Source organism: Festucalex cinctus, chromosome 16 (assembly GCF_051991245.1).
Source record: "Festucalex cinctus isolate MCC-2025b chromosome 16, RoL_Fcin_1.0, whole genome shotgun sequence".
NCBI lineage: Eukaryota > Metazoa > Chordata > Actinopteri > Syngnathiformes > Syngnathidae > Festucalex > Festucalex cinctus.
Genome location: NC_135426.1, coordinates 8,842,548 through 8,870,444, shown reverse-complemented (window position 1 = coordinate 8,870,444; position 27,897 = coordinate 8,842,548). Strand labels below are relative to the sequence as shown.

The 27,897-nt window shown below is 39.9% G+C and overlaps 2 protein-coding genes across 4 annotated transcripts; both read left to right on the top strand.

The window, feature by feature from the left end:
* Positions 1-256: 256 nt before the first annotated feature.
* Positions 257-18,516, top strand: nampt1 (nicotinamide phosphoribosyltransferase 1). Of its 3 annotated transcripts, none has more exons than XR_013279304.1 (12): positions 257-463; positions 3,617-3,773; positions 5,982-6,085; positions 6,160-6,288; positions 8,965-9,123; positions 9,188-9,324; positions 11,625-11,850; positions 12,584-12,703; positions 12,777-12,917; positions 13,410-13,544; positions 14,297-15,237; positions 15,313-18,516. XR_013279304.1 is itself a non-coding variant. In XM_077501548.1 (11 exons), exons 1-11 carry the CDS (start codon positions 410-412, stop codon positions 14,396-14,398), a joined length of 1,464 nt encoding a protein of 487 aa, XP_077357674.1. In that variant the 5' UTR covers positions 257-409; the 3' UTR covers positions 14,399-18,516. The 3 variants fall into 3 exon arrangements, 1 of the variants encoding a protein (XP_077357674.1); XR_013279305.1 differs by having other exon boundaries at positions 14,297-15,477; positions 17,826-18,516; XM_077501548.1 differs by having other exon boundaries at positions 14,297-18,516.
* A 1,001-nt stretch (positions 18,517-19,517) lies between these two features.
* sypl1 (synaptophysin-like 1) lies at positions 19,518-27,335 on the top strand. Its single transcript, XM_077501549.1, has 5 exons — positions 19,518-19,662; positions 22,716-22,834; positions 23,018-23,222; positions 24,353-24,544; positions 25,426-27,335. Exons 1-5 carry the CDS (start codon positions 19,594-19,596, stop codon positions 25,555-25,557), a joined length of 717 nt encoding a protein of 238 aa, XP_077357675.1. The 5' UTR covers positions 19,518-19,593; the 3' UTR covers positions 25,558-27,335.
* The last annotated feature ends 562 nt before the right edge of the window (positions 27,336-27,897 follow it).

Genomic DNA, 27,897 nt, shown 5'->3' with positions numbered 1-27,897 from the left:
ATTGTCTTTCTTGAAATTAAAGTCACTGCATACGATCTGCTCCCTCGCTTGCGGAATGAGTCATCTTCCTATGCTATACGATCTTCGGCGACTGCACGCTTCCTGGTTGGCTGTCATCCTGACGTTGCCGGGCAGAACCGAATAGAGCCGAGCCATTTCGGATTTTTTATTTTATTTTATTTTTTTAGAGCGACCACCAGTTCTACCCCACCCCCACCCCCGCTGTTCTCAACCCCCACCCCACCACACACCACCCCACCCCCCACCCTCCTCGTCCTCGGCTCTGTCCTCCGCCTCCTCCTCCTCCCCCTTTTGCCCAGCTACGCTATCGGCCAGGAGTCCCCGGCAAGCGGCACGGCGCAACCCACTGACAGCTGCGACTGACTGACAACCGAAGAGTGGGGCAAAGATGGAGCACAGGGACGCCGACTTCAACATCCTGCTCGCCACCGATTCGTACAAGGTAACCCGTCTGCGGGAAGGGGTCGCTCTCAGGCGGGCTGGGGAGAGGGGGCGTGCGGGGCTGATGGATGGAAAACGCATTCAGTCAAGGTGGCTCCACCATCAGTCCCAAGGCCACCGCGCTGAGGTGGTCGCCACCAGGCCGTGTCGAGCTGAGGATGCGGAGGAGAGACGGAGAGGGGGGAGCGACTGAAACAAAGCATCAATGCCGGCTTAGAATTCCTCCCCAGTTGCACCGGTCGGTACTCGGTTAGCTTTCTGATCACTAGCCGGCTGAGCTAACGTGCTAAGTTACGTGCAAGCCAATGGGGAAGACGAATATTAACAAGCTACATTAGCTAGCATCGAGCTAGCAAGCGCTCCTATGCGCTTTCGTGGGAAAAAGTCTAAATCAGGAGGTGTTATCATTACATTGTTATTAGACAAAATAGACCGAGGCGAGTGAGCTTTTAAGCTTGAGGGAAAATGTTTAAATGGAAGTGACCTTCGCCCCGTCGCTACGTTGTCTAGGTGCCAAGTACCGCCATTAGTGTTGATATAATTATTTTTTAAAATATGTTGTAAGCATACGTTTTTTTTATATATAACATCGGGGACCATTTATAAGGAACATATTGGGGTCGAATTTAGTTAGCCTTGGATGGTTGTCAGGCGAGTTGCCATGTCCCGTGGTCACGTGATTGCACTGTTAATCTATTTGTGTGATATAGCCTTTTTTATACTATATAATTGTTATTTGTATTATTTTCATAGAGTTAACCTTAAGGCTGTATGTGGATAAAATTCTAGGTTTAAAAGCATTATCTAATCGTTTCTGTTTGTCAGGAAAGTTTCAGGACTGGTGTCACAAAAACTCAACTTCAAACCCAAACTATGAGTTTTCTGTTTCAGTCTGGGCCAAAATTATCATCCTATATCTACATATAGCTCCCGAAGAGCTTGCTTTGTTCAGTGCTCGAGAAGAGGCGAGAGGTTGTTGACAATGTTCTGTGCATCTGACAGTTCTTGGTCAGGAATAACCGCCATTTTGGCATCATTTTAGTCAATTATGAATTGAATTAACTTATGTAGAGCATTCTGTACCTGTAAATGTGACATGACATCCATGCAGATCAAGCAAGCGTCCCTCTTAATAAAATGAAAGGAAGTTCTATTTGATACTTAATACGACAAAGAAGTAATCAAAGGGTCATGACCGTGATCAGGTTTTATGTCCTCTGGATGTGTCTTTCTAAAATGGCTGCTTTGGTTGAATGAAAGAAAAAATGAAAGAGAAACTGTTTGTACCTTCTTTTCAGTATCTGTTGTTTAGAAACATGAACAATGACAATGTGTAGGGGGTTGGAGGGGCTTCTGACATTTAGGTAATTGTCAGGGGTGCCTCCTCCTATGCTGCAGCTAATTTTGAACACAGTCTCTACAGTTCGGACAAGCTCTGACGCAACCTTAATCTCATTATTTTTATTTAGTTTGGCCCTATCACATAACCTTCCGAGAGATGCATTTTAAGTCAGTGAGTGTACATTGGTTTTTAGAATAGCCCAAGATAAAAGCTGGATAGTAGTAGTGTGTGTGTGCGTGGGCGGTTACACGTTCTCCAGTGAATGTCTTGACTCTATTTTGAGTCCTTGAAAGGACACTGACAGGGGTCAAATACACTGAGTTGGTCGTTGACATTTATCTTTACCTCTTGTTTTCCCACCCTTCTCGGCCCCCGATCTGAACTGCAGTTGAGCCTGTGGGCCGCACAGACTCAAATTTGAACATTTGTGAAACAGAAAAACAACATTGGCTTGTTCAAATGTTCAAAGGCCAACATGACAGGAGATAACTACTACTAGTACTTGGTAACAGTCTGTGGGCTTTTAATTTATTACACTCATTTTCACTACCATGGTAGATGACTTTAAATTAACTTAATTCAGTATAATGGCAAGTGTTCAATCCTCAAATTGTTCAGTGTGGATTTAACGGACGACCAAGCATTAGCATGATCTCTTCTTGTTTGAGGACATTTGCCCGGGCATGTTGGACAAAGTTTGACCTGTTAAATTGTTGTTTGATGTAACAAAAAAATTCCACCTTACATAAATGAGTTTGTTTTTCCCAGAAGCTGTACATCAGTGGTGTCCAAACTACAGACAATATGGCCGTGAGTGACTCAGTTCAAATTGAAAAACAGGTGCCATTAAATGTTATTTTAATTAACTAAAACTAATGAAAAAAACTAAAACTAAAATTCAAAAAACAATTTCGTTAATGAATTAAAATAAACGAAAATGTTTTTAAAAAACAAAAACTAACTGAAACTACATTTTATGTTTACGAAACTAACTAAAACAAACTATAATTATAGCAAACATGTCCTTCGTTTTAGTCTTTGGTAATTAATTTAATGCATGAGCCATTGGGGATGATTTTAAATGTGATTGATTTTTAGTAAATTTATTTTGATATAAACCGGAATAATGACGTTTGAAAGTATGTCACACAGAAGCCAATAGAAAAGCACCTTCAGATGACGTTGCTCCCATGGTGTTTTTTTAAATATTGCGCACAAGTAATACACGTTAAAAAAAAACCCCAAAAAAAACAACTAATACTGAAACTAACAAACTAAACTAAAACTAAGCATTTTTTTAAATAACTAAACTAACAGAACCACACTGAAAACTAATAAAAACGAACTAAAATGAAAAATTCCCAAACTATAATAACCCTACTGCCATATTACAAATAAAGTGGTTTATATACTGTAGCATTTTCCTAAATATGCAAAAGCACAAATAAATTTTTTGTACAATTTTTCGGACTAAACACAATTTCTCTTCATAACATTATGTGGCCCTTGCATCCTTCTGATTTTCTCTATGTGGCCCTCAAATGAAAAAGTTGAGACACCCCTGCTGTACATGCATAGAAGATCTCCCACGCTGTATTTTGCAACAGTTTTGCAATTGGTTCAGGTTGCTCTCAGGTGTGCAATTTAAACATAATGCACACCTTACTAGATTAGTCAGATATTGAACTTAGTGTAGTGGTTGCAGGGTTCACATGAAGTTTATTTACAGTTATAATCTTTATTGACAGTCTATGCGTTAACACACCTCCATTGTGCCCTTGTGATAAGTTCTTGTGTGTTCTGCATCTGCAGGTAACACATTACAAACAATACCCCCCAAACACGAGTAAAGTCTACTCCTACTTTGAGTGCCGCGAGAAGAGGACGGATCCCACCAAAAGCAGAAAAGTCAAATACGACAAAACGGTCTTCTACGGCCTTCAGTACATCCTCCACAAATACCTCAAAGGTAACTCTTGAATCCTCTGTTGTATTTCGAATGCTGCTTGCCATTCTGTCACGGATCAAAAATGGTATCATGACCATGAAAAAGCAAATGTTTCTTCTATTTTGTATAAAATAATCTTTATAGTTTAGCCCATACAAATGAGTCTGGATTTAAGCGTTTTCTAGTTTTCACCACTTAAGAAGAAAAGCAGTCCATGGCCTCCTAAGAGGATTTCATGGTGCGCCGACAGAGGTGCCCCGGGGGAGAGCATGGGACACAAAAGCACAGCTGCTCTTTCAGTCTTTCAGTCCCTCCAGTGACCACTTCCTCCCCCTCATTCCAAGCCGGCTCAATAATTAACCTTTCAATTTTCATCCTTGATCCCACAACTATTCCAACTTCAGTGTACTTGATTTCAACGGTAGGCTAAGCCTGCGTAGAATGTTGCTTATATTTGTTTGCCAACTTCGGCAATGTAAGAAGTGCCCAGAAAACGTATGCCACTCTTCGGTGATTGTTTTTTTCTGTTTGGTTTGGTTTGCCCCACCTCAGAAATGCTCTTGAAGTACAGGCTTCCCTCGCTATAACGCGGTTCACTTTTCGCGGTCTTGCTGTATCGCGGATTTTTTGTGTGTGCAATTTTGCATATTTTTTTTACAGTAGTATACCCATTTTATAAAATTTATGAAGGTTTGAACATTGTCAATGTTTGAACAAGAGAGAAATGTGAGAACATGTAAATGCCTCAATGAGAAAAGTGTATAAATTGTGCGGTCGGGGATTTTAGAGCCTTAAAACATTTATAAGAGTTGTAAAACATAAAGCTAACTCCTTCGCGGATTTCATTTATTGCGGGTATTTTTTGGAACCTAACCCCAGCGGAAAACGAGGGAACACTGTATATCTGTGGTACAGCTAGTCCGGTTTCCAGGCGAGCATAAATCTACGTATTTCTCATTTCTTTGAAGTGACATGCTACACTGCAAAAAAAAAAAGAAAAAAAAAAAACAGAAAAAAAAGAAAAACGGATCTTAAAAAAAAAAGAAAAAAGTAATGAAATTAGGAATATGTCACTTATCAAACAGTGATAATTTCGTTGACAAAAAATTTCGTAATTTGTCACAAACATTTTTTTCAGATGAAAATTAAATGAAAACTAAAATAGAAGCCATTTTTTGAGACTATAACCATAACTAAAATTCACTGACAATTTAATCAATGACTAAAACTAAAATGAAAAAACTGTGACGAAAATTCACACAATCCAATCAGAAGGAATGAAACGCGGGTTCGGTAAAAGAACCACTCAGAAACTGTTCAGTGCTCACTGCATTTTATTTAATGTAATTTAATTAATTAATTAATTAATTAATTAATTAATTTAATTCCGTTGTAGTCACCGTTGTATTCAATGTGTCTTGCGTGTTAAACTGCAGTTACAAATAGTTGCATTTTAATTTTCTGTATAAAAGTTGAAATGTATGCTGATGGAAAATATTGACTAAACTGCCTATTTAGTCGACTAAAATTGTTCTTTTTTCGTCGACTAAAATTGCTAAACTAAAATACAACCAGATGACTAAATTATGACTAATACTTTAATTAATTTTAGTCAAAAGACTATAATTAAAACTAAATTAAAATTTCTTGTGAAGTGAAATTATCTGCCAGTAGAACAGGAAAATTTGGCTACATTTTAGGTTTTGCAGTGTACGGTACAATAATGAGAATTTATTCAGATATCGTGTGGAAATTCAATCACTTTATAATACTAAAACTGCATTTTGGAGTCTGCAAATGCTGCTCCCAGTATTTAGTTTTTCATTAAAATGCTTAATGTAATGCTGTTAATAGCTATTAGTTCAGTTATCAGTTTGCCCCTAGTTAGTGCATTCCTGTCATTGAAATTGTCCAAAAAATTAGACCAATTTGTGATCTCCATCTGTGCTTATCTTACCACAAGAAGCCAAAGTTATCCACTATACTATAAGATCCGGTGCCTCCCAATGAAACAGGATTTCTCAGTAAATTCAATGGGATCTTTATGCTGTTTGGGGAGTTAAAGCGAGAAATAGAGAATATCGACAAGTGAGAGGACAAAGAATCCCTGTTACTGTGCATGGGAGGCTTCTAATTGGATTAGAACCATGGACAGTAAAATAGCATTCCGGTCCCTTGGGTTCCTTCTCTTCTTTTGTTTCCTACATCATAACTCCCTCTCGTGTCCAGGAAAGGTAGTCACTCCGGAGAAGATCCAGGAGGCCAAGGAGGTGTACCGAGAACACTTCCAGCATGATGTTTTTAACGAGAAAGGGTGGACGTACATTTTGGAGGTCAGAAACTCATCATTTTGAAGTTTCAGGACCTTGGAGAGAGTGTGACATGTTTTGTTTGTGTCCTCTCCCAGAAATACAACGGCCACCTGCCTATTGAAATCAAGGCAGTCCCGGAGGGCAGCGTCATCCCCCGTGGCAACGTCTTGTTCACAGTGGAGAGCACGGATCCAGAATGTTACTGGCTTACCAACTGGGTGGAAGTGAGTCCAGAAGGAAGCAGAAACTGAAAGATGATCTTTATTTTAACATCTGCATTCTGTTCTTGTTACAAACAGTAACTTTTTGTAACTTTACACAACAAAAGGTAATTTACGCAATGTACAGATGCAGTTTTAACTGTACTTGTAAGATGGTTAAAATGCATTTTTACCCTAATGTGATCGTGATGTTTCATATATGTGACCCGTGCTGGCTATCTCTGGCTCATAGATCGAGTCGTCAAAAGTTTTGATTTTGAGATTTCGCCAAATACCCTCCTCTCTTTATTTTCCTGTCCCAGGAACCCAAAATTTGAAATTGTAGTCAAAGTGGCTTTACAAGCTTGTACAATCCAGATTTATTTTTCCTTTATATGTTAGCAATTTCACACATTGAGATATAAAGCAACTTAGCATCTGTTGATTCATCTGGTGCCGCCGTTATTTATGCTGTAAAAAGTCTTCTTTCTGCTGTTGCTCAGTTATTGAATTTAACTGTGTAATATCTATTAAGCTGTAACAGCACAAACAAACGGAACAGATCATTTCCCCCATATTTTGTGTGCTAGGAGGCCAGCTTCACACCCATTACCATTAGCATCGGCTGGTTCCGCCACCATATACAAAGTGCCCGATCATGTCTTTCGCCTTCATTTAATAACTATACAATCGAGCTACATCGACACGACTAACTGATTCAGTAATTGACTCACATGAGATGAAGTGATCGCTACACAAATGATGAGGAGGATCCCAATTCCTCCGTCTTGTTCTTTGCCCTTTTTATGGCTGCTATGAATGAATCATTGGCTACTCGTTGGTTTCTCTTTTGGTAGGCTGGAGAATGCGTGATTCTTTTTTTTGCCTCTTCTCGTTGTGGCACCTGGCCCACAACAGCTGTCTATCATTGTAAAAATGTCACGTTTACTCAAAGCAAAGGACACGTTATCGATCCTGCCAGAATCCTGTTGCATTGTGGGATGAGTGACGTCAATGTCCAGATCTCTATAGAAGTTTGCAACGCTAACGAGGCAATAAACGTGAAGACGCAAATGAGGCAATTAACTCTCGATGGCGCAAACAAGGCAATTAAGTAATGCTAAAGTTGAATGAACTAGGAACATATTTAACACATATTGGAATACAACAGAGTACTTTGTCTCAGTTAAATCACACCAAAATGGCGCTGCAGGAAGTAATGAAAACGAACGGGTGTTACCTCTGAGGAGACACACAGAAACGTACCTAGACGGAACTAAACTTTACTTCCCCCCAGTCTTTTCTGACAGTTAATATGGCATTGCAAATCAATTCTTTTATACTTTACATCAATGCATATTTTAAGTCATTTAATAAAATAAAATCAAACTATTTATATAGCATCTTTCATACATTAAAATGAAACTCAGTGCTGAGTGATTAAAACACACGTACGCACACAACTTAAAAAAAAAAAAAACTCCAATAACATGGTAGGGTACAGAGAAACTATGTGAGGAAAGGCTAACAAAAAGGACAAGGGTTCTCATGCTAGCAAAGCAACATTATTTATTGTACTGTGGAGGGAAGAGGACCAAAAGGAATTGGCCGGATAATACTGTACACAAATCTACAGTTTCATTAAACGTACGTCTTGGGTGTAGTTACTGCCACTGTCCTGACTAAGAATGGCTAATATGAATTGGTGCACAAAATTAATGTCCGTGTTTTGAACGGATAAAAATCAATTTTTGATGACTGTTTATGATTTAATTTAAATATTGTATTTCATAATTACACAATTATGTACCATATGTATCATTTTATTGACACAAGACTATATCCTTTTTCTAAATTTTTTAAAAATAATATAAAACAAAGATAAGGTTGACTTGACCTTCGGCAAGTGTTCCAGTTCATGTTGGCCCCTTGGCAAAATTTATTGCGGTACACATATGATTTACACTACTTACCATTCGGAGTCTTTAATGAAGCAAATGTGCATGTTTTGGGAAAGGGGGAGGAAGCAAACCACACGTTCCTCTATCTATAATGTAAACATAAAAGGAGGCATATCTGTTCAAGCACAGTTGCACACGCCACACGGTGATTAAAACTGGGCATGTCACACGCACACACACTTGCACACGCACACATCACCATAGCTGGTATAAAACCATGCATCAGCACACACAGACACACACACGAGATTATATAATTAAATGCAACATTTTGCTTTAACCACTTTGCTCTCATTTTCAACACTGCAGCTATACTGTACACACCTCATTTAATGACACCAGCATGACCAGTACTTTGATTACATTATCTAATGCTGCATGACCTTTTGTATGTATGCAAAAGGGGGTGTGATCATGAAATCACATGAGTCTGTTTAGTGTGCATGTTCATTGACTTGTTTTCTTTTTGCGTAATCCTGCTAACAAAGGCCAACTATTCAAAGCAACCTCCCGCACAGAGATAATCGCGCACGCACACACGCGCACACACATGAGATGACCTTCATTGCGCTCATACATTGTATTTGCTGCGCAATGTCGCTTGTTTTCACATTTCTCTTAGCCTGGAATGCATTTGGAAACATTAAGGAATGCTAGCCATTTCTCAGCCTCTTGGTGTCAAGTTTTAGATCCAGTTGACGACTTGGCACATCAATGCGTCCTCGCTCTTTCTTTTTAGACCATCCTAGTGCAGATCTGGTACCCCATCACCGTGGCAACCAACTCCAGGGAGCAGAAGAAGATCCTGGCCAAATATCTCCTGGACACGTCCGGGAACTTGGAAGGGCTCGAGTACAAATTACACGACTTTGGCTACCGGGGTGTCTCCTCGCAAGAGGTACTGAGGAAATTTTACCGTGGAGTGAAGTGGAAAAATATGTATCATATATATATTTCTACAGACTGCGGGCATTGGCGCTTCTGCTCACTTGGTCAACTTCAAGGGCACGGACACAGTCGCTGGAATTAGTGTGATTAAGAAGTACTATGGCACCAAGGACCCAGTGCCAGGGTTCTCTGTGCCTGCTGCAGAACACAGGTACACACGCACACTTTTCCCAATTGTGTCGTACACTCGCCATCGCAACACTTCATGTTCTCGGCGACGAGCATGACGTCACCCTTCACCACTCCACTCAAGAAACTCGCCCCGTTTGGGCTCTTTAAACTCATCTGGCCATAGGTGGCGTATGCAGGATGTAGAAAAAGCTTAAACATTAACATTTTAAACTCCACAGTTCATCTTTAAGCTATTGGACTTTTGTTCAACAAATTGCAATGGTTTAAAATTATTATACAGTATTTAACTTAGGTTTCTCACTTCACATTCACAATAAAGTATAACTCTTATTTTCCTTTACCCAAAGTGGTGTTTAAATAAGTTTAAAGCATGCAGGATGGCTCAAATATATCAATACATTTTTTTTCCCATATTGTCGCACTTTATTGTGGATTTTACCCAGTGCCGGTGTCTCTGTAATATATCCTCCGGGATAAAGGAGGTTCACTATAAAACACATTTGTACACTGGCAAGTCCAAACCAACAGGTGGCGCTATCCATCATATTGGCCTCTTTTGTCATAAGTCCTGGGAAAGACACGATGAAGTGGAGTTGTTAAAGGTGAACAGGTATTAGCTTGACTATCAGGCTTCACAATAGCAAAGCTGCTCTCTGTTTGGTGGAATTTCTCAGCAGTAGTCCAAAATCCACCCGGAAACATCTGCTGGGTGTCAGGGGGCTTGTTTGGCTCACCGCACCATGATTGGCTGGAGGCAGGAAGATGTGATTGGCTGTCGCACCGTGTACACATGCTTTTGTTTTACGGCACTCGGCCATTTGCGTCATATACACATACACACTTGGTCACATCCTCCCCGCCATCAGGCCAATTACTGCAGCTTCGATTCATCCTTCGTTCCCGCACCAGTGCATTGTAGGATGGCCACGTTGTTGCCATAGTAACTGGTATAAAATGACACATTCATCTGTTTACCTTAGCAAGGCAAGGGGTCCATTGCACCGCAAAGAATCATTATGGTTGATATGTTTTGAGGAATGCATTGTTTGTGCAGTGTCTGTACTGTACTAACCCTTTATTATTGGGGTGGGGGTGGGCGGGGGGGGCGACGCTGTTAGCACTCTTGTAGTTTAAAAAACAAAACAAAAAAAAAACACCACAACAAAACAATAAATACATTAAATGTATCCTTTACCACTCAAATCCCCTTGGGGTCCTGAAGAGTGTATCTTGGAGAGCTGCATGTTTTGCTCATAGATTATTTCTCTCTCTCTCTCTCTCTCTCTCTCTCTCTCTCTCTCTCTCTCTCTCTCTCTCTCTCTCTCTCTCTTTTCTTTCTTTCTTTTTGTTTCCCGAGATATATCTGAGGACAAACGTTCCAATAAACAACACAATTAACCAATAACTTCTCTCTCCCTTAACTGTAGGCCAATCAAAAGCACAAATATGATTGTGACTAGGGGTGTTAAAAAAAAAAAATCGATTCGCCGATATATATAATACCACTTCATTCTCATAACATTACAACTTTTTATCATAACAAAATAGAGGAATTTCTTCCTGGGCCTAAACCATTTGAGGATCCGTGCTGAATAAAAGTTACATTTTAAAATCTTTCTTACACTAAAATAAGGACATGCGTCTTCCTTGTGGACAATTTGTGGTCATTGAGACTACAAGTACAACTGAACAAATGTGTTGGAGAAAAGTTCATTTAATTCAGTATTCATATTATATAGATTGACTAAAAACACATGAAAATACATTTCATAAGGCCAATTCCTGCCCAATTTCTGTCTTTTAAAACAATATTTTGACTGTCCCTTCATTTTTACCTACATATTTTTTTAAAGCTGCTCTCTGTAACAATTTGGCCCAAAATTTCTTGACACTAGCCTTTTTATTTGACCATTTATGACTGAAACATCTTCTAATTAGTAGATGACCACCTTAGCTGTTCACAATGGGTACTCCTGAAAGCCTCTGGCTAATAAGTTTCAGATTGTATTCTGGTTTGAATTTCCTGCCTTCTGTCTGCTGATGTGGCGTCATGTGCGTATTTGTGTATGTGAAGAAGGCTGTGTGCAGTTTAATTTTTCGTCAACAGGTGGCAGTAGTGATTCAAAATTAAGTTTTCTGCCTTCAGTAACTTTTAATCTTGAGATATTTCACATTCACACTGATTGTAGTGAATCTACATAATGAGTTTTTCTTTTCTTTTTTTTTTTTAAGTTGAACAACTGAAATAAATTAACATTTTGACGCTGTTGTAATTGGAGATGCACCCAGGCAAATTTGTTTTTGTCTCCTTTTCCGTAGCACCATCACAGCGTGGGGCAAGGACCATGAGAAAGACGCCTTCGAGCACATCATCAAGCAGTTCCCCGGCGTGCCCGTCTCCATTGTCAGCGACAGCTACGACATCTACAACGCCTGCGAGAAGATCTGGGGTGAGGACCTCCGCGGGCTCATCGAATCGCGCAGCGCTGACGCGCCGCTCGTCGTGCGGCCGGACTCGGGGAACCCCCTCGACACAGTGTTGAAGGTACGCTTGGTGGTTTAAGGAGTTCCCTATTAAGAGACAACTTTAAAATGTATTTTATAGTATAATATGTTTAATACTTTGTCCTTCACTCCCAAAAACATATTTATACGTTTTTTATTTTGTATTTTTTATTTTTTAATGCAAGAGCATACAGACATGAGGCGGTGGCTTAAATCAATGGTAGTTATTACAAAAACGGCCACCAGGTGGCAGCAGAGTATAAGAGATCAGCCAGGGCCATGTTGCAACAAGCTCTTTTTGACCAAGTTTTCACCAGGAATGTGAGTAATGATGAAACGTAGTTATATTTTAATGTTAATTGATGCAAATCAGAAACAGATACAAATATACCCCCCTCCCTCCCGATGAAAGGGGAGACTCTAGTCTTTCTTTTGGTAGGTCCATGTTTTCATAGTAATAGAACACAATATTCTGTGGTCCTTGCAAAATCAGTCAAAATCCAGTAAAACAGACAGGAGCGAAGGAAGGGGTTGCTTCAGTGAAAATGGCTGTGAGTGAATGAGTTAATTTATTGCTTGTGGTTGTTAAAAAGTACACGTGGAAAAGGACCTTGAAAAAATTAATCACAATTGCAATATTGAGTGGAAAAAGTGAGGGGGAAAAATATTATTTTATCAAAATCAATTTTTGATTTTTCAGCCCTATTGTAAATTCCTGATTTATTCCAAATTCCCATGATGTTTGAGTTTGTATTCATGGATGAACTTTTCAGGTGTTGGAGATCCTGGGTAAGAAGTTCCCACCAAAGGAGAACTCCAAAGGATTCAAGGTGCTGCCTCCGTATATCCGAGTCATTCAAGGAGATGGAGTGGACATTAACACACTGCAAGAGGTATACACACTCGTATCAAAGCTCCCTCTGGATGAGTGAATGCCCTTTCTTCACTTCATTTTCTTCCTCACAGATAGTGGAGGGGATGAAGGAGCACCGGTGGTCCATTGAGAATGTTTCCTTCGGCTCCGGGGGGGCTCTGCTGCAGAAACTGACCAGAGATCTACTCAACTGCTCCTTCAAATGCAGCTACGTAGTCACAAACGGACTCGGGGTAAAGGACAGCCCACAAGTCTCTACTTTTGTGCCATTGTTTTGTTTATCAATCAATCAAACTTTATTTATATAGCACCTTTCATACATTCAAAATGCAACTCAAAGTGCTGGACATCCATAATACAATAAAAAGTAAAAAGAAAAAAAGTAAAAAGAAAAAAAGAAAAAGCCCCCTCACACACACACATCCCCATGATCGTACCCACAGACACACCCAAAACAAAACAGACACACGAAAACCACAACATGGCGGGGCACAGAACTACCCTGTAAGGAAAGGGACCCAGGAGGGGTTCGTCCACAGTGAGAGGGATGAAGACCAGCCATCTCTCTTACTGTTTATTGTATTAACTGTGAAAATATAAACGTTAAATTCTATATTTTTAATATGCATGGCTATAATTGAACTATGTGAAGTACTTTGAGAGTCTTCTCTGTGAAAAGTATTATATATTGAAATGAAGTGAGCATTTTGCTTGCCTCCAACAAGGTGAACGTGTTCAAGGACCCCGTGGCGGACCCCAACAAGAGGTCAAAGAAAGGACGCCTGTCTTTGCACCGGACTCAAAGTGGGGAGTTTGTCACCCTAGAAGAGGGCAAAGGTGACCTGGAGGAGTACGGATTGGTGAGTTTACTCGGCACACCTGATAATGCATCAATAATAGGGGTGTCAAGTGATTAATATTGTAATCGTATGACTTCAATAATTACAAAACGTACAATAAAATAAAAAGTTTTCAAATTCTTGTAAGCATAAGTGTGAAAAAATGATGCGCTAATATAAATATGGCTGCATCTTTTAGTCATTGATACATTAATTTCATAATAATTCATAAAATTGAGTTAAAATGGAAAAAGATGCACTATACTGTAAAAGACGAGTGTGATATTGATTTGTGTTGAAGTCATTTTTCTGCCACTTGATGGCATCATTGCATTTGTAAGACATTGGCGACAGCTCAGTGCATTTTTCTTCTATTAAGAGCTATCTAATCTTTAAGATTAAGTAACTTAGGAAATTCTGGACATTTTTAAAATTGTAAAATGCACCATGACCCCAGTCTCTACAAATATATGCATTATTATTCAATTTATGACTGCTAAATTCTGATCTGGACGTGTCTGCTGCATTGAGAGTGGAATTCTGCCAGTACAGCCTTTCCAAATTAAGGGGCGTTCATTTAAAAAAAATAAAATAAAAAATATGAGTGGCGTTAAAGGAACTTTAAATCAACTCAAAAATGAATGCACTCATTTTGACACCCCTGGTCAATAACAATAATTGTGATATGAGGAAAATCCACCACAGTTGTTTTTACATGACCATCCAGCGTGTGATTGTCATCACGTGTTCTTCTCCCTCTTCCACCCGACCAGGACCTGTTGCACACAGTCTTCCAGAACGGCAAGATCGTGAAGACGTACACGTTTGACCAAGTCAGAGACAATGCCAAGCTCAAGGAGTGTGAGCTTGACTAGACGCTGCCCCACCATTTTGCCATTCATGAACACCCACTGCCCCGTTGAGCCCCTCTTCCTCGGCCACTGATTTCACACCCCCAAAAATAAGCCGAGGCCTTGTGCACTGATGCATCCTGCCCTGAATTCCTTTAAAACTGTGATTTCCTTTAAAAAAAAAAACGGGAACTCAACGGAGCTCGTTCACTTCTGATGACAAATGGTCTTAAAAAAAAATGAAGAAATATAGAAGAACAGTGCCAAGTTAATGGAAGGATGGGTGTTCTTCGAGCTGCTGCCCCGTCCTCCTAGCAAACCGGACGATGTCATTGGCTGCTCCGTTTCCATTCAAGGAAACCGCCCTAGGTCCCCACATGACCACACTGGTCATGCGCCCTCTGTAGTCTACCTAGCTTTGTCTTTCCTGTGAAGGTGTTTAAATATATTTAAATATAACTGCAGTTACTTCCAGGCAAAAATGTAAAGAAAAAGGCTGAAATCTTTCAAGTTCTGCCTGAAATTTTGCACTGGATTGGTGCATTTCAGTTTCTAAATTGTCGTCATCTCCCTCAAAGAGCATTCCCGTCATCAAGAGGCCATCTTATCTCTCGCATCGTTTAGTTTCTCAAGTTTGTGTTGTTGAAAATGAGGCATTTTTTTTTCTGAAATACAGCAGCTATAGCGTTCCTGTTGTTGGCACTGAGGTCTTCACAGGGGTGGAATGCTCTCCAAATGACCAAGCGTTGATGTCGAGTGGATACATCGCGCAAAATATCTTCACTGGAATGAAGAGGATCGAAGTACATGAATGACTTCCTGTGTGTGCGTGTGTGTGTGCCGCTTCTGATGCGTGAAACTGTGTGAGTGTCTTACATCTCCATGTGGTATTCCTTTATGCATATTGTAAATCTGGAAATGTTTTCTTTTTTCACTAGCAAGGTATTTATTGTGGAGGGGAAGGCGGGTGACAGAGAGGAGAGAGAGTCCAGTTGACAGTTTTCTTGACATCAGCATCAGTATCTGTCAGTATCACTGCCCGTTGCGTCTCCTCGGATCAGACAAGTTGAGAAAATGGATGCTACGAGTTGTTGACCTCACAGGTATCAAACTAACCAACAAGAACATCCACTCAACACTGAGATTGATACATACTTGCCAACTTATTCGATTCAGGCGGGAACTCACGATTTTCTCCCGTGTGGTTCCCGATTTCTCCCGCTAATCTCCAGATTTTACAGTGAAGTACACCGTTTACATTGTGACGGGGGGATATCTGACGCAGTATCTGGCAACACGCCGCCAACGCGGTGAGAAGGCCAACTTCCAAATTAAGCTTACAAAAAAAAAAAATGTGGAGATTAATGGTACGCTTTTATTTTGAAGTTGTTCCCAGCTTAAAGCTGCTCTTTGTATAGCCTGATTTATGCCTCTACGTTTGCTCTCGCGTTAATGACCGGCGTAGTCACATGATCTATGCGAGCCATGAATTTTAAGTGCCGCGTAAGTCGTGGCCGGCTGCGGTGCACACGTCGCCAATCCTTGCACGCCGTAGATGCCGGGGCGTAGCTCGCTCCTGATTGATCCGTTCGATGGCGTAGTCTGCTTTTTTTTTTTTTTTTTTTTTTTTTCTCTCTCACCGCCCCCTCGCCCAGATAGTTTCCGTGAAGGCAACTGTTTGGCGGCGCAAATCGACTTCCTGCACGGAGACCACGGCTGTGCATGTGGATATGTGACTGGGACGAGAGGCGGAAATCAACAACAATAACAAAAACTGTGTTCGCTAAGCGCGTGGCTGTTGTGTTTTGACGAGTTTACGGACAACACCGGTGCAAATTGGCAATAAATAATTGCCATGGTGATAAGCCGACTCTTCCCCCCGGCTTTGTTTCGTGTTTCTGAATTAAATTTAACTTCCTTAATTTGTCATAAAATGCAGAAAAATCTCCACTCTGTGGCGTCCCAGCCGTAGCGACAGCCCGACTTGGAGTGAAACCAAAGCAGACACCGATGTGTATTGTGATGTGTATTGCGCACAAGTTGAAAGGCAAACTCACGAGCGGAGCTCCACCGTGACGTCTCCGAGTGTGCCTCAAGCAGAAGTATACTGAGGCCTTAACGATTTGGCCAAAAAATACCTTTTTATTTGACCATCTATGACTGAAACATCTTTTAATTATTAGATGAACACCTTAGCTGTTCACAATGGGTAGTCCTGAAAGCCTCTGGCCAATAGGTTTCACACGGGATTTGCGTTCGGATTTCCCACACTCTGCAGATGTGACATCGTGCGCATTGTGTACGTGAAGAAGGCTGTGTGCAGTTTCATTTTTTGGCCACAGGTAGCAGTAGTGATTCAAAATGGATTATTCTGCATTCAGCATCTTTAGCACCTTCGGACATTTTGATTGCTGTTACAAACTGTTGCGACCGACGTCAACGCAAATTCGTTCTAAAATCACGTTCAAATGACAATTCAGCGTGCACTAAAACAAAAGGTTATTTACGCTGACATTGTATTGCATTGGTTGTCAGCGTTTAGCAGAGGCTAACAGGAAGAGCTATTTTCAAAGGCAGTTTAATCAACGTAAAGGTCATTCTGTACACTTTGCTGAAAGCCTGAGACAGTTTCCATTTCCACTGATCACTTTTACAAACCGGGCTTACTCAAATGTACTGTTTTAGTCGCAAAATTGCAAGTGTGGTTCTGACGTCACTGTCATAAAGACCTCATCATGGGAAGAGAGTTGTCTAAAATGTCACTAATGTTTCTGGAGAGGAAAATCACCTGCTGCTAAGCACAGTTTAAAAAAATATTGCTTGTCTAGATATGAAAACCAGTTTGTCGAACATTATTCAGCGGAAATATGTGCTGTCTTGTGTATTCAGAATTGTTCTTTCACTAAGCAAAGAGCGGTATTTTTCAATTTTATCAGAATAACCATTTATTTGCTCGAATTGTCAGTAGGATAGCCGAATACCAAAATATTTGATAGCTGCAGCCCTAAATGGGACTGCAGCACGGTCATTGTACCGGTCTATACACAGCAGAGATGGATCATGAGACATTTTTGTCATTTTGACAATTTTGTGAGTTTCCTGAAGGGTTGGCCCATTTTCAGGCCCGTGTACCCAGTTGATAAATTTTAATCGGTCCATGTTGCCGGTCGCCATGTGCACTCCCTTCCCACAAACGCGCCATGGGCAAAGCTGTTAAGAATAATCCAGATAGCCGTTTTTAGGGAATTTTGTCGGAAATGGCTTTTTTTTTTTAAATCACAGTATTACATTGAAACTGTGGTAATTAACACCACCAAATAGTGTCCTAATGCACTTGAAAATAGAGTTTTCATCTAACTTTTATCAGAACTTATTTTTTTAAAATGTTCCCATTTTCCAATCGTCTTTTTCACAAAATTCTTTAAATTCTCTTTACATGTTCATGACTCAGACCTTCCCTTGCTGCTCAAGCGTCAACCCGTTCGATTTTTAAAATAATGGTCCATGGCTGCTAACCTGTGATGTCATCCCTCGCACCATCACACTTGATTAACGAGATGATGAAACCACACAACTACCAGTCCTACGCTGAAGGAGATCACACTTTTTTTTTTCTTTTTTTTTAAATTGTATTTAATTTGTCTCCCCTTTGGCTTGATTTTACAACTGCTGTTTGAAAATCACCTATCGTTTTCTTTGCGAGGGGGCATATTTTTGAGTACTTAATGTTGATTTATTGACTCTGTTCTTACCTCAGATTCTTTTGTATATTGCAGTAAATATCCTGGCCATGTACTGCCTTTCTCAACTGTACATAGTTTGACTGAAAGCAGACAGGAGGGGGTGGAGGCGTGTCTAAGTGACCGCCACTCCACACTAGATGTTATTTTTGTTAGGAACACCTTTTTTCTACCTACACAAATACCCAAATTTGATTGACTTCTTGACTTTTGGACGTACGTGTGGGAGTGTGTGTTGTATTACGGACGGTCAAGAGTTTGTGAATTCATTCTTTCCTTATGTTGTTGACTTCCACTGTGTGTGTATGTTGGTTGTCCCGGAAACTCACGGACACTTTAAACAACCCACATTGCAATCTTTGTCAACCAGACAACAATTAAACACACCACCTGTCAGTTTGATGACCTTTGGATTCATTTGTTTGGCTTTAAATTCTCTTATTGTTCAATGTCCACTATAAGAAAAAGGGCAATGAATTTCATTTTAGGGAACAAGTTTTTCTGTTAAACTTGTTTTTCTGGGGTCAATTAAACATTTAGTCAAAGTTCAAATGTAAAGGTCAACTATTTTTTTTCATACTAGTGCAAGTTTGATGCTAAAATACTAAGATTTTCAAGGGACTCTTAAGAGTTTTAAAACGTTTCATGGCGTGATTTTCTGTGTAGTTTTGTTTAAAAAAAAAAAAAGTACCTTTTGTAATGAATTACCAAAATCATGCTTTTAGCATACAATTTTTGCACTGAATACTAGAACTTCCCAAAATACAGTACATTCGGGAGTACGTTGCCGTTGAAATTTTACAGTAACTTTTAAGGCTGGCGAATGAATAAAGCTTTTTCAAAAAAATTAAAACATTTTTACAGCTAATTAATTTTGATGCTCTTAGAGAAGCGTGTAATGTGGGCGTCAGGTTTTTTTGTTCGGTAACAATTCCTTTGTGTTTGTTTTTTTAAATTAGTGAGAATATTAACCTTTTCAAGCTGTCATATGACCCCGTCGTCATCGAGGAGGCGCACGCGCACGCGTACTTGAGCCTAAAAAAAAAAAAAAAGAGAAAGAAAAATCCTGACGCATTCCATCGCAAGCGAAGGAAAGTGTAGCAGACTTCAGATGGATGCAGGCAGGAACTGTAACTAATGGAATAAAACTGGCTATGCGCGTGTCAAACACCACACGGTGAAAACAAAAAGTCGCCAGTTAGTTTGCTTGTTCTGTAAAAGGTTTGCTGCAGCTCCGTTACCGAATCGACAGAATCCACTTTTCCCTCTCTCGTAACTTATTTCAGTGCTCTTTTTTTTTTTTTTTTTCCTGCAGCGTTATAAGCCAGCAAAAACCACGTCACACTGTCAAATCACTCCCACTTTTTTTTTTTTTTTTTTTTTGCCTCCCTGTGTGGGACCGACATCACCGATTCAGTTCGGGGCTCGGCTTCGTCAAAAAAAAAAAAAAAAGTTTTGGATCCAAGTCGTGGACTCGTGATGACGGGATTTCGGCTCAACTTGTCCCCATTGAAGGAACCGCTGGGCTTCGTCAAACTAGTGGAGTGGGTAAGTGAGTTTTTTTTTTAAAAAGCCTGTGTTTGCTTGTGGTTCTAAGTGGGTCAGGACCAGAAGACAAGGAGGTGCGGTTGTTTCTTTCCTCATCTAAACTATACTTCTTAAATAGCAATACAAACCTTTTGAACAGTTGTCTTTTCTATTTTTATTGGTGTAATTTGATTGAAAGCATCTTCACATTTAAAAAAAAAAAGTCAAGTTTTGTCAAACATCCAGTAATAATTTAATAATAATAATAATAATAAACAATTTGTGTATCATGCTTAAATACACCCTGGTCATCAGGCGTCAGTGTAATAGTCATTAAGACAAACAAAGATTTTCAAAACTACTGTAATAAGTTACTCAGTAAACTGCAGCAATATTAGTTTCTTTGCAGAGGATAAAGACTATGTCTCTGAGTGTAGTCTATTCATATTGATTCACCGTTTGTGTTCAATTATGTTTATAACACCGCAACTCCATCCATCCGCTTTGCAAACCGTTTATCCTCACAATGGTTTATTCTATTTATCAGTTTGTCAATGGTCTTTTGCATGGTGTGTACACTAGTAAAGGGACAGTGTGTATGATTTAGTGCCACCTAGTGGTGAACTAAGAATGCAATGATTTTGAAGTATGCACACTATGGTGCGTCAAAGAGACCACACTTTGCAAGCCTACCACCAATTAGAGAAGAACTCGCTGTAGACACTAACAAGAGTGGCTAGCGGGAGAAGCTCGCAAAAGCTAGCGAGAGCAAAACAAAAGAAGACAAAATCCCAAATCATTGGGTTCAGAATACCCGGATGTTGTTAACTAGCTTAACCCAAGGATGCATCGGTTGTTGCTTGTGAATGCTCGTCTATGAAAATATCCCAAGATGCATTTTGTGCTGCTATAGCGGCAAACATCAGAATCGTGGGGTGGAGGATAAGTACACAGCTGTTCCAATTTAGCTAATCACATTCGTAGGAAAAACGTTCTCGAGTTTGTCTTTAGGAAAACCGTAACTAGGCCATTTCACAAGACCGTACTCTGTGTTCTTCATATTGAGAAATGGCCACGGTTCTGGATTAAAGCCATGCTCACTAATAATTCACCTTGTGGAAGAACAGTCTGGTGGAAATAGCTCACACATGCACTGCGTGTTTGTTTTTTGTACGTATAGAGCGAAGTAGACCGTTTCACCCTCTTCCGTTCTCACTGACCACACAGATTGGACGATTAAAGCAGTGACTCGCTGACTTGTAATTTGCGCAACTCAGCACATTACAGTAGGTTAACTCCTGGCTAATAGCACATGCTCTGTAAACGTCACTTCCTGTAGTCTGTTCCCTCACTCAAATCCGTCCCCCAAGCATAAACATGAACTTATACAAACAATACTTTTGCTTTGCTACAGTTCTGGAGGTACATTTTGCCTACCAACTGGTTCTATGAATGTAGTGACTCGACTCCATTGGCATACTTCTTTTATTTTCCTCCAAACGGCGCCGCATGTTGCATACTGGGTCACATGTTGTTTGTGAAATTGTGTCATATGATGAGCTGGGAAACAATCCCACGAAGTTGTTTCCAGAGTGGGAATAAAAAGTGGAGCTAAGTGCTTGTACTTCCTGAGGTTCAACTAGTTCTAATGTAAACAGGAAGTCTCAGTCAAATGCATGGAAGTGAGGATGATAATGTTGACCCAGATGTTGTGAATGCGGCATGTAAGCGTCCCCTCATACGTTGTTGCTCCGCCATGTTGTCGTTTTATATGTGCTCCATGTGGCCTCGCGCTCTAATGGACGGGGGTGGGGTAAGCATTTTAGTAGGAAGCACACGGGCCTTTAACATATGGCGACACATCTGGTTTGAGGCCTCGAGGTGTGTACGTGCGTTGGAAGTGCACATGTGGTAGCCTACTTGAGGGCTGAAGCTGCCCCTGGACTCAGCACTTTTAAACAGAACACACCCTTAACCATTACATACGGTTAGGCACGAAATTTGACCCATTTTGTCATTTTGTCGGCGTTCATGTCAGGGGATGTCCGTCGGACTTCTTCAAACAGGATCGATTCCAAAGAATGGCGTTTGTGCGCGCGCTTAAGCATCACGTGGTCTCCTCCACACTAAATCGCAAACTGCCTCCACTCTGGCGAGGAATTCTGCAGTGGAATGCTCGCCGAGGAGACACTTTTGTCACCAGCATGCATTTTAAATCGTCAAAGCTCACAAGAGAATGCAATTTCGGTAGGAATTTGGTGTCGATGCCTGCTCAGATCAGACGATGCTGAATATGGGGTGCTTTGAATGGGTCAAGAACAACTCGTCCAATTGTTTAGCGGGAGCTATAGGAAATTATAACGCTTGTTTCGGCGGTGTTACTTGTGGATCTTTGCTATTTTAGTGGGGAAACACTGCAGTTAATAAGTTATTCCACAACACTCGGTACTGGGGGTATAACGATAACGGCAATATTGTGATATTAAATTGCCACGATATCTTCATCGTCATATCACTTTATTAAAAGCGGCAAATTGTGCAGTTCCAGCACCCTCTGGTGGTTAGTTTATCAGTGTAGTTTAATTTGAATTAGGAATGTTTTGGCCACTGCGGCTCCCATAAATGAGTCATACCAGCAAATGTTTTTCATCTCTGTCAATTTTTTATTTTTTTTACTTTTCACCCGCTTCAACCGAACACAGCATCGTGAACTACATAGACCATGATACTTTGCGCCGTTGAACCAATAGGAGCACATTGCAATGACATGTTTCAACTTAACAAATTCATCATTTCCGTCGTATGTAGTGAAAGTATTGCTTCGATTCTCGCGCTTGCACCATTTTTTTTTTCATACTCTCAATGCATTGTCATCTATATCAATTGGTTGAGTGAGCATCGATTTTTTTTTTTCACTACTTTTCAAAGTGCAATGTGGGGAATTTGGAGTGCACTACATTTTTGCTCTCTGGACATTGGGACAGTACACCCCTACTTGGTACCCCAATGAAAGGTACCTACCGCAAATGATTCCAATTAGTTTTGACACCTTGCTGTGTTGTTGTTCCAAACAGCTCACGGCCATATTTGCTTTTGGAAGCTGCGGTGGTTTCACGGCCAAGAACATCGTGTCCATCTTCTGCGGTGATGGCAAAAACGAAACACTCAACATCAATTTCCACTACCCCTTCAGGTGAGAATCTTTATTTTTTTAAGGCCTGACCCATATGGATTTTTTATTTTTATTTTTTTTTAAGACCAATCCCAGTTTTGATATTTTGCATAACATTGGCTTAGAAATTGTCCAGCTGTTTAATGCTCGGGCCCTCCGCTTTTTGTTCTCAGACATCCAAGTTCATGTATTTTGTGTTGTCAGGTTAAGTGAGGTACCGCTCATCGAAGGCAACTCCACGATATGTAATCACTCGGTCAGCACCACGCACCTGATGGGGGACTCGTCCTCCGCGGCCGAGTTCTTCGTGGGCGTCGCCGTCTTCTGCTTCCTGTACAGCATGGCGGCCCTTTTGGTTTATTTGGGCTACATGCACGTTTACAAGAACTCGGACTTTGGACCCATTTTGGTGAGGGTTTTGCATCTCTGTTATGTTACAAGTAGCTCAGGCGATTAAAATTTTTAAACGTAATGAATCGCATGACTTCCATAGTTTTAACTCTTTTAACGATTAATCAAAATTAATTAATTAAAGTTTTATCCGTTAACTTCTAAATGGACAATAAAATATTTTTTTTCCGAAGTTCTCATACTCTTGTTAACATAAAAGTGGAAAAAAATATTAGTCTAATAAAAATTGGGCTGTATATTTTAGTCACTGATACAGTAATTTCGTAATAATTCATGAAATTGAGTTCAAATTAAAAATATGTACTGTACTGTAAAAAACGAGTGTGATAATGATTTGTGTTGAGGTCATTTTTCCGCCACTTCATGGAATAATAGCATTTGTAAACTTTAACATGAAGTAACTTGTGAAATTACTTGACCTCAGTCGACACAAATATATACATTATCATAAACTAATTTGCTCCCAAAAATGTATAAATATGTTCTATTTTAAATGTTTTAAGTGTCCGAAAGACGTATTACATTTTTTTTAATTGTTTTTTAATTGTTTAGTTGTTGTTAAATGTTTTTATGCTAGAAAATACAGAAGGCTATGATGCAGCCTCTGAATTGCAGAGAACGGGTGAAAAAATTGTAGTAATTACAAAAACGGACAGCAGGTGGCAGCAGAGTGCAAGAGATCAACAGGGCCATGTTTTTTTGTTTTTTTTGTTTTTTTGTTTTGTTTTTTGTTTGTTTGTTTTTTTAAAAGAAGAAACTCTAATCTTTCTTTTGGCAGGTTCCTTGTTTTTATATCAATAGAACACAATATTCTGTGGGCCTTGCAAAATCAGCCAAAATCCAGTAAAACAGCCGGGGGTTGCTTCAGTGAAAATGGCTGCGAGTGAACGAGTTAAATGTATGACTGCTAAATTTTGACGTGGATGTGTTGCTAACTGTGTTATAATTGGAATTCCCCCAGTACAGTCTTTCCATGTAAGGGGAGGTCATTAATCACAAAATTAGTGGTGTTAAAGGAACTTTAAATTCACTCAAAATTAACGCACTGATTTTGACACCCCTAGTTAAACGTTGACAATTATAGTAATTAAGGAACACAGCCTGAGTGAGCGTGTCGATCACCTTTAGGACTTTGTGATCACGGCTGTCATCGTGTTCCTGTGGCTGGTGTGCTCGTCCGCCTGGGCCAAGGGCCTGCAGAACGTGAAGGACGCCACGGACACCGAAGGCATCGGCGCCACCGTCGCGCTCTGCAAGGGGAGCAACATCACCTGCGAGGTCACCGAGTTCGCCAGCCTGCGGACGCTCAACATCTCCGTGGTGAGATTAGCTTTAAGATCCAATATTGGCTCACTCATGGTTGGGCTTTTTTCCTGGTCATGTGACATGTGCGCAGCCCCTTTTTGTGGGAATGCTGAAGCATTCCCACATATGTTATTGTGATTTTTATTCTCCACACTTTTTTGCCGCCTAACAACTGCCACATAATACTTCTAATTTACATTTTTTAAATTTAAACTAGCTTCAAAAATTCACGCCTCCCAGGGTATGTATCGTCTGATTCCACATTACTTACAATATTTGCACAATTTAACATTTTAATATAAATTTTTCCCCATTCATTTTCAATGGGTCAGACATTGTATCACTTTCCACGCCCACTTCCACACATATAACTTATCATCATTACCAGCTGTCTGATACGGCTCGTGGCACAGTTGGTAAGGCGCATTGTCTAGTAACCAGGAGGTTATAATTTCATAATTTATCTCTCAATTTACTTCATAAGCATTCTACATGCATTCAAATCTTAGCATTCAGCTTTCAGCATTCCCACGCAATTTCTCCAGAAATTGCACCTAGTCTAGTTGCTAGGTAGAATTGGTTGGGCCCAACCAATACTTTTAGCTTTTGCTGCATCAAAAATTCAGTATATATATATATGTCGTGAATACAAAGTATGTTTGGAGAAGAAAGTTAGTGTCATATTTTTAACAGCGCCATCTATTGGATGTATGCAAAAGTGTTACTGCCCAGTTTCTCCAGCACATGACTCACACAGTCATGAGACACTGAGCAACAACACTTTCACTTGTTCCCCACTCACTCTTTGCTCAGAATGAGCCAGCAAATCCTGATTTTTTTTTTTTTTTTTTTTTTTTATTCCAAAATGGTTTGTCTTTTAAAAATCCCCCCTTCAGGTGTTTGGCTACCTCAACATGTTCGTGTGGGCCGGCAACGCCTGGTTTGTGTACAAGGAGACTCGCTGGCACTCGCAGAAAATCTCAACCCAACCAGGACCGGGAAGGCAGCAGGTTCCAGCAGCTATATAATACACACACACATACACACACGCCGCAAACAAACATCTTAATTGGTAATTTGGCGTTTTGTACCCAAACGATCCCTATTTCCTGATGCACCGATGCTTTTAGAATATCAAATTTGCTTTTCATGACAAGTAGCTTGACCAAAGAAGTTCAGGGTCCTCATTCGGGTACTACTATTATCTTTTGGCTTGTCCTAATAAGCGGAAGGTACTCATTATAACACCTAAAAACGCAATTCCTTTTTTCCATGTACATGCTGAATCCTGATGTGCATGATTAGTTTCTTTTTTGCTCATTCTGAACCCAGGATGCTTTTTTTGTCCCTTTCTTTGTTCATGAAGAACATTCATGAGGGTCTCCTGGCTTTTGAATGCATTTAAATGATTATATATTTCCATCTTTACTCACTTCAGAAAGGGTGCCCGCTGTAAGCATAATTAAATAAGGGGAGGTCATTCATTCTGGTCTGTGCCTTTGTTTACGTCAGGGTTCATTGAAGTCCCTGTAAAGTGAAAAGAATTGTCTTCTAAATTTGACATCATAGGTAAGAGTTTTAACAGTCAAGTTGCACTCCCCCCTTTCTTTTCCCCTGTTGCTTTTCTCGCCATGATTTGTGCACACTCATGGTCAACAATGAGGCGCTCTAAAGGGGCCATGCCAGCAGACTGTCCAAATGGAAGATGCATTTTAGGGGCATAAGCATAGTTAGCAAGTGCGTCAGTTGGCCCTGTTTTAGCCATGCCCCCAAAAATTGAAGAAACTGAAATGTTTGGGGGGAAAAAAAACTACATGCAGTACTACAGTTGCTGCATGTTTTCAGCAAATATCTTCCAACATATTTAGAAATAACGCCCTGGTTAAAATTGTTTACTTTTGTAATGTAGTAGTACATGCTTTCATTTTTTTTTCTAGCAGCAAGCACTCTTCTCAAAGGTGGAATCACAGTTTTAACCACACCCTCCTCCAGCAGTACAAGTCATACATAATAACCAAACATGTCTGGATTTCCTCCCATTTTATTCCTAGTGAGGTGCGCTGGGGGCCGCTCACAGCCAAATAAATCCCTGTCATTCCAAGGGGAAGCCATATGTGAGATGTGCCGTGAGTAATATTACATCTTTCTACCCAGCTGTCAAGGAAATATCTCCGGTGTTATTTCCGCACCATTACTTATGGATGAGGTGGCAGCGGCAGAATGTTGAATAAGGATGCTGAGGACTGGACGTGGATATTTGACACTCATTGGGGGTCATTAGCATCTCTGATTTCACCTTGTGTTCCATATTGCTTATGTTATGTTCTATTCACTGTTTTTGTCTCTTTCAGTATTGTTTGATGCTTGATTTGTTTGCATTGTGCGAGATTTGCGTCTCTGCAAGGTATTTCCAATGTATTTTGGTATCTGTTGCATTTTGCTTATAATGTGAGTAGGTATCAATGTGGAATAAAAATAAATAAATAGATGTGGCGGTATACTGGTGATGCCCCCACACATGCTGTTTTCTCAATAGCTCCTATGCATTTCATTTCATGTTTTGTCATATCATAGTTGGCTGCTTTATGAAATATTCAGAATTAAGACATGCCTTTGTGTTTCTGCAATACAATTTAAATATATGTTGTGTTGTAATCTTTTACTCCCTGTATTATTGTGTCCTTAAAGTGCAACTCAACACCTTTTTTTTTGTTTTTTGTTTTTTTTTGGCTGATAAACTGAATTAATGAGTGTTTAACTGCTAATCATTGGTCATTGATCATTGATAAATAAATGGTTAATGGTTTCAGGTTCATTGTTGCAAAACAAACAATTCACATCAATATCTGCAAAATTGGAGATTTATTTGTGACATTACAAGAAAAAATATGCAAATTTTTTAAATGAATTTATTTACACTCCTTCGCGACACAGAATTTAATGGGTCACAACCATGCTTGACTCCATTTGATGTCTTCAAATTGTGAATTCCAAAATGATTTACCTCTAGGCGAGATCCTATTTTTAAATGCACACCCTTTACAGAAGAAAATATAACAGAAGGAAATTCCTTACATGTTACTGGGAACATTTTGACTTTCAGAAAGTCCTCATAAGTCATAAATATAGAGATTTCCATCATCATCAAAAAGATCAGCAATAAAAGTTATTCCCCTTTCAATCCAACCTACTTTGTATGAACTTTTTCATTATTATTTTATTTTTATTTTATTTATTTATTTATTTTTTAAGAATTTGGTTAGTTGTTTTTTTTTTTTAGCATAACTTGTGGTTGTATAGAAATGATATAGATCGTAGCTTTCACTGCTGCTGTCAATACAGCCTGTTTGGGGGCTGAGTTGCACTTA

Bases quoted from the DNA above. Each gene is read 5' to 3' on its own strand.
- nampt1 (XM_077501548.1), top strand. From the start codon at position 410: ATGGAGCACAGGGACGCCGACTTCAACATCCTGCTCGCCACCGATTCG. The intron at 9,124-9,187 runs GTACTGAGGAAA...ATATTTCTACAG, and splicing joins GGGGTGTCTCCTCGCAAGAG to ACTGCGGGCATTGGCGCTTC. The intron at 9,325-11,624 runs GTACACACGCAC...CCTTTTCCGTAG, and splicing joins GTGCCTGCTGCAGAACACAG to CACCATCACAGCGTGGGGCA.
- sypl1 (XM_077501549.1), top strand. From the start codon at position 19,594: ATGACGGGATTTCGGCTCAACTTGTCCCCATTGAAGGAACCGCTGGGC. The intron at 22,835-23,017 runs GTGAGAATCTTT...TTGTGTTGTCAG, and splicing joins AATTTCCACTACCCCTTCAG to GTTAAGTGAGGTACCGCTCA. The intron at 24,545-25,425 runs GTGAGATTAGCT...TCCCCCCTTCAG, and splicing joins GGACGCTCAACATCTCCGTG to GTGTTTGGCTACCTCAACAT.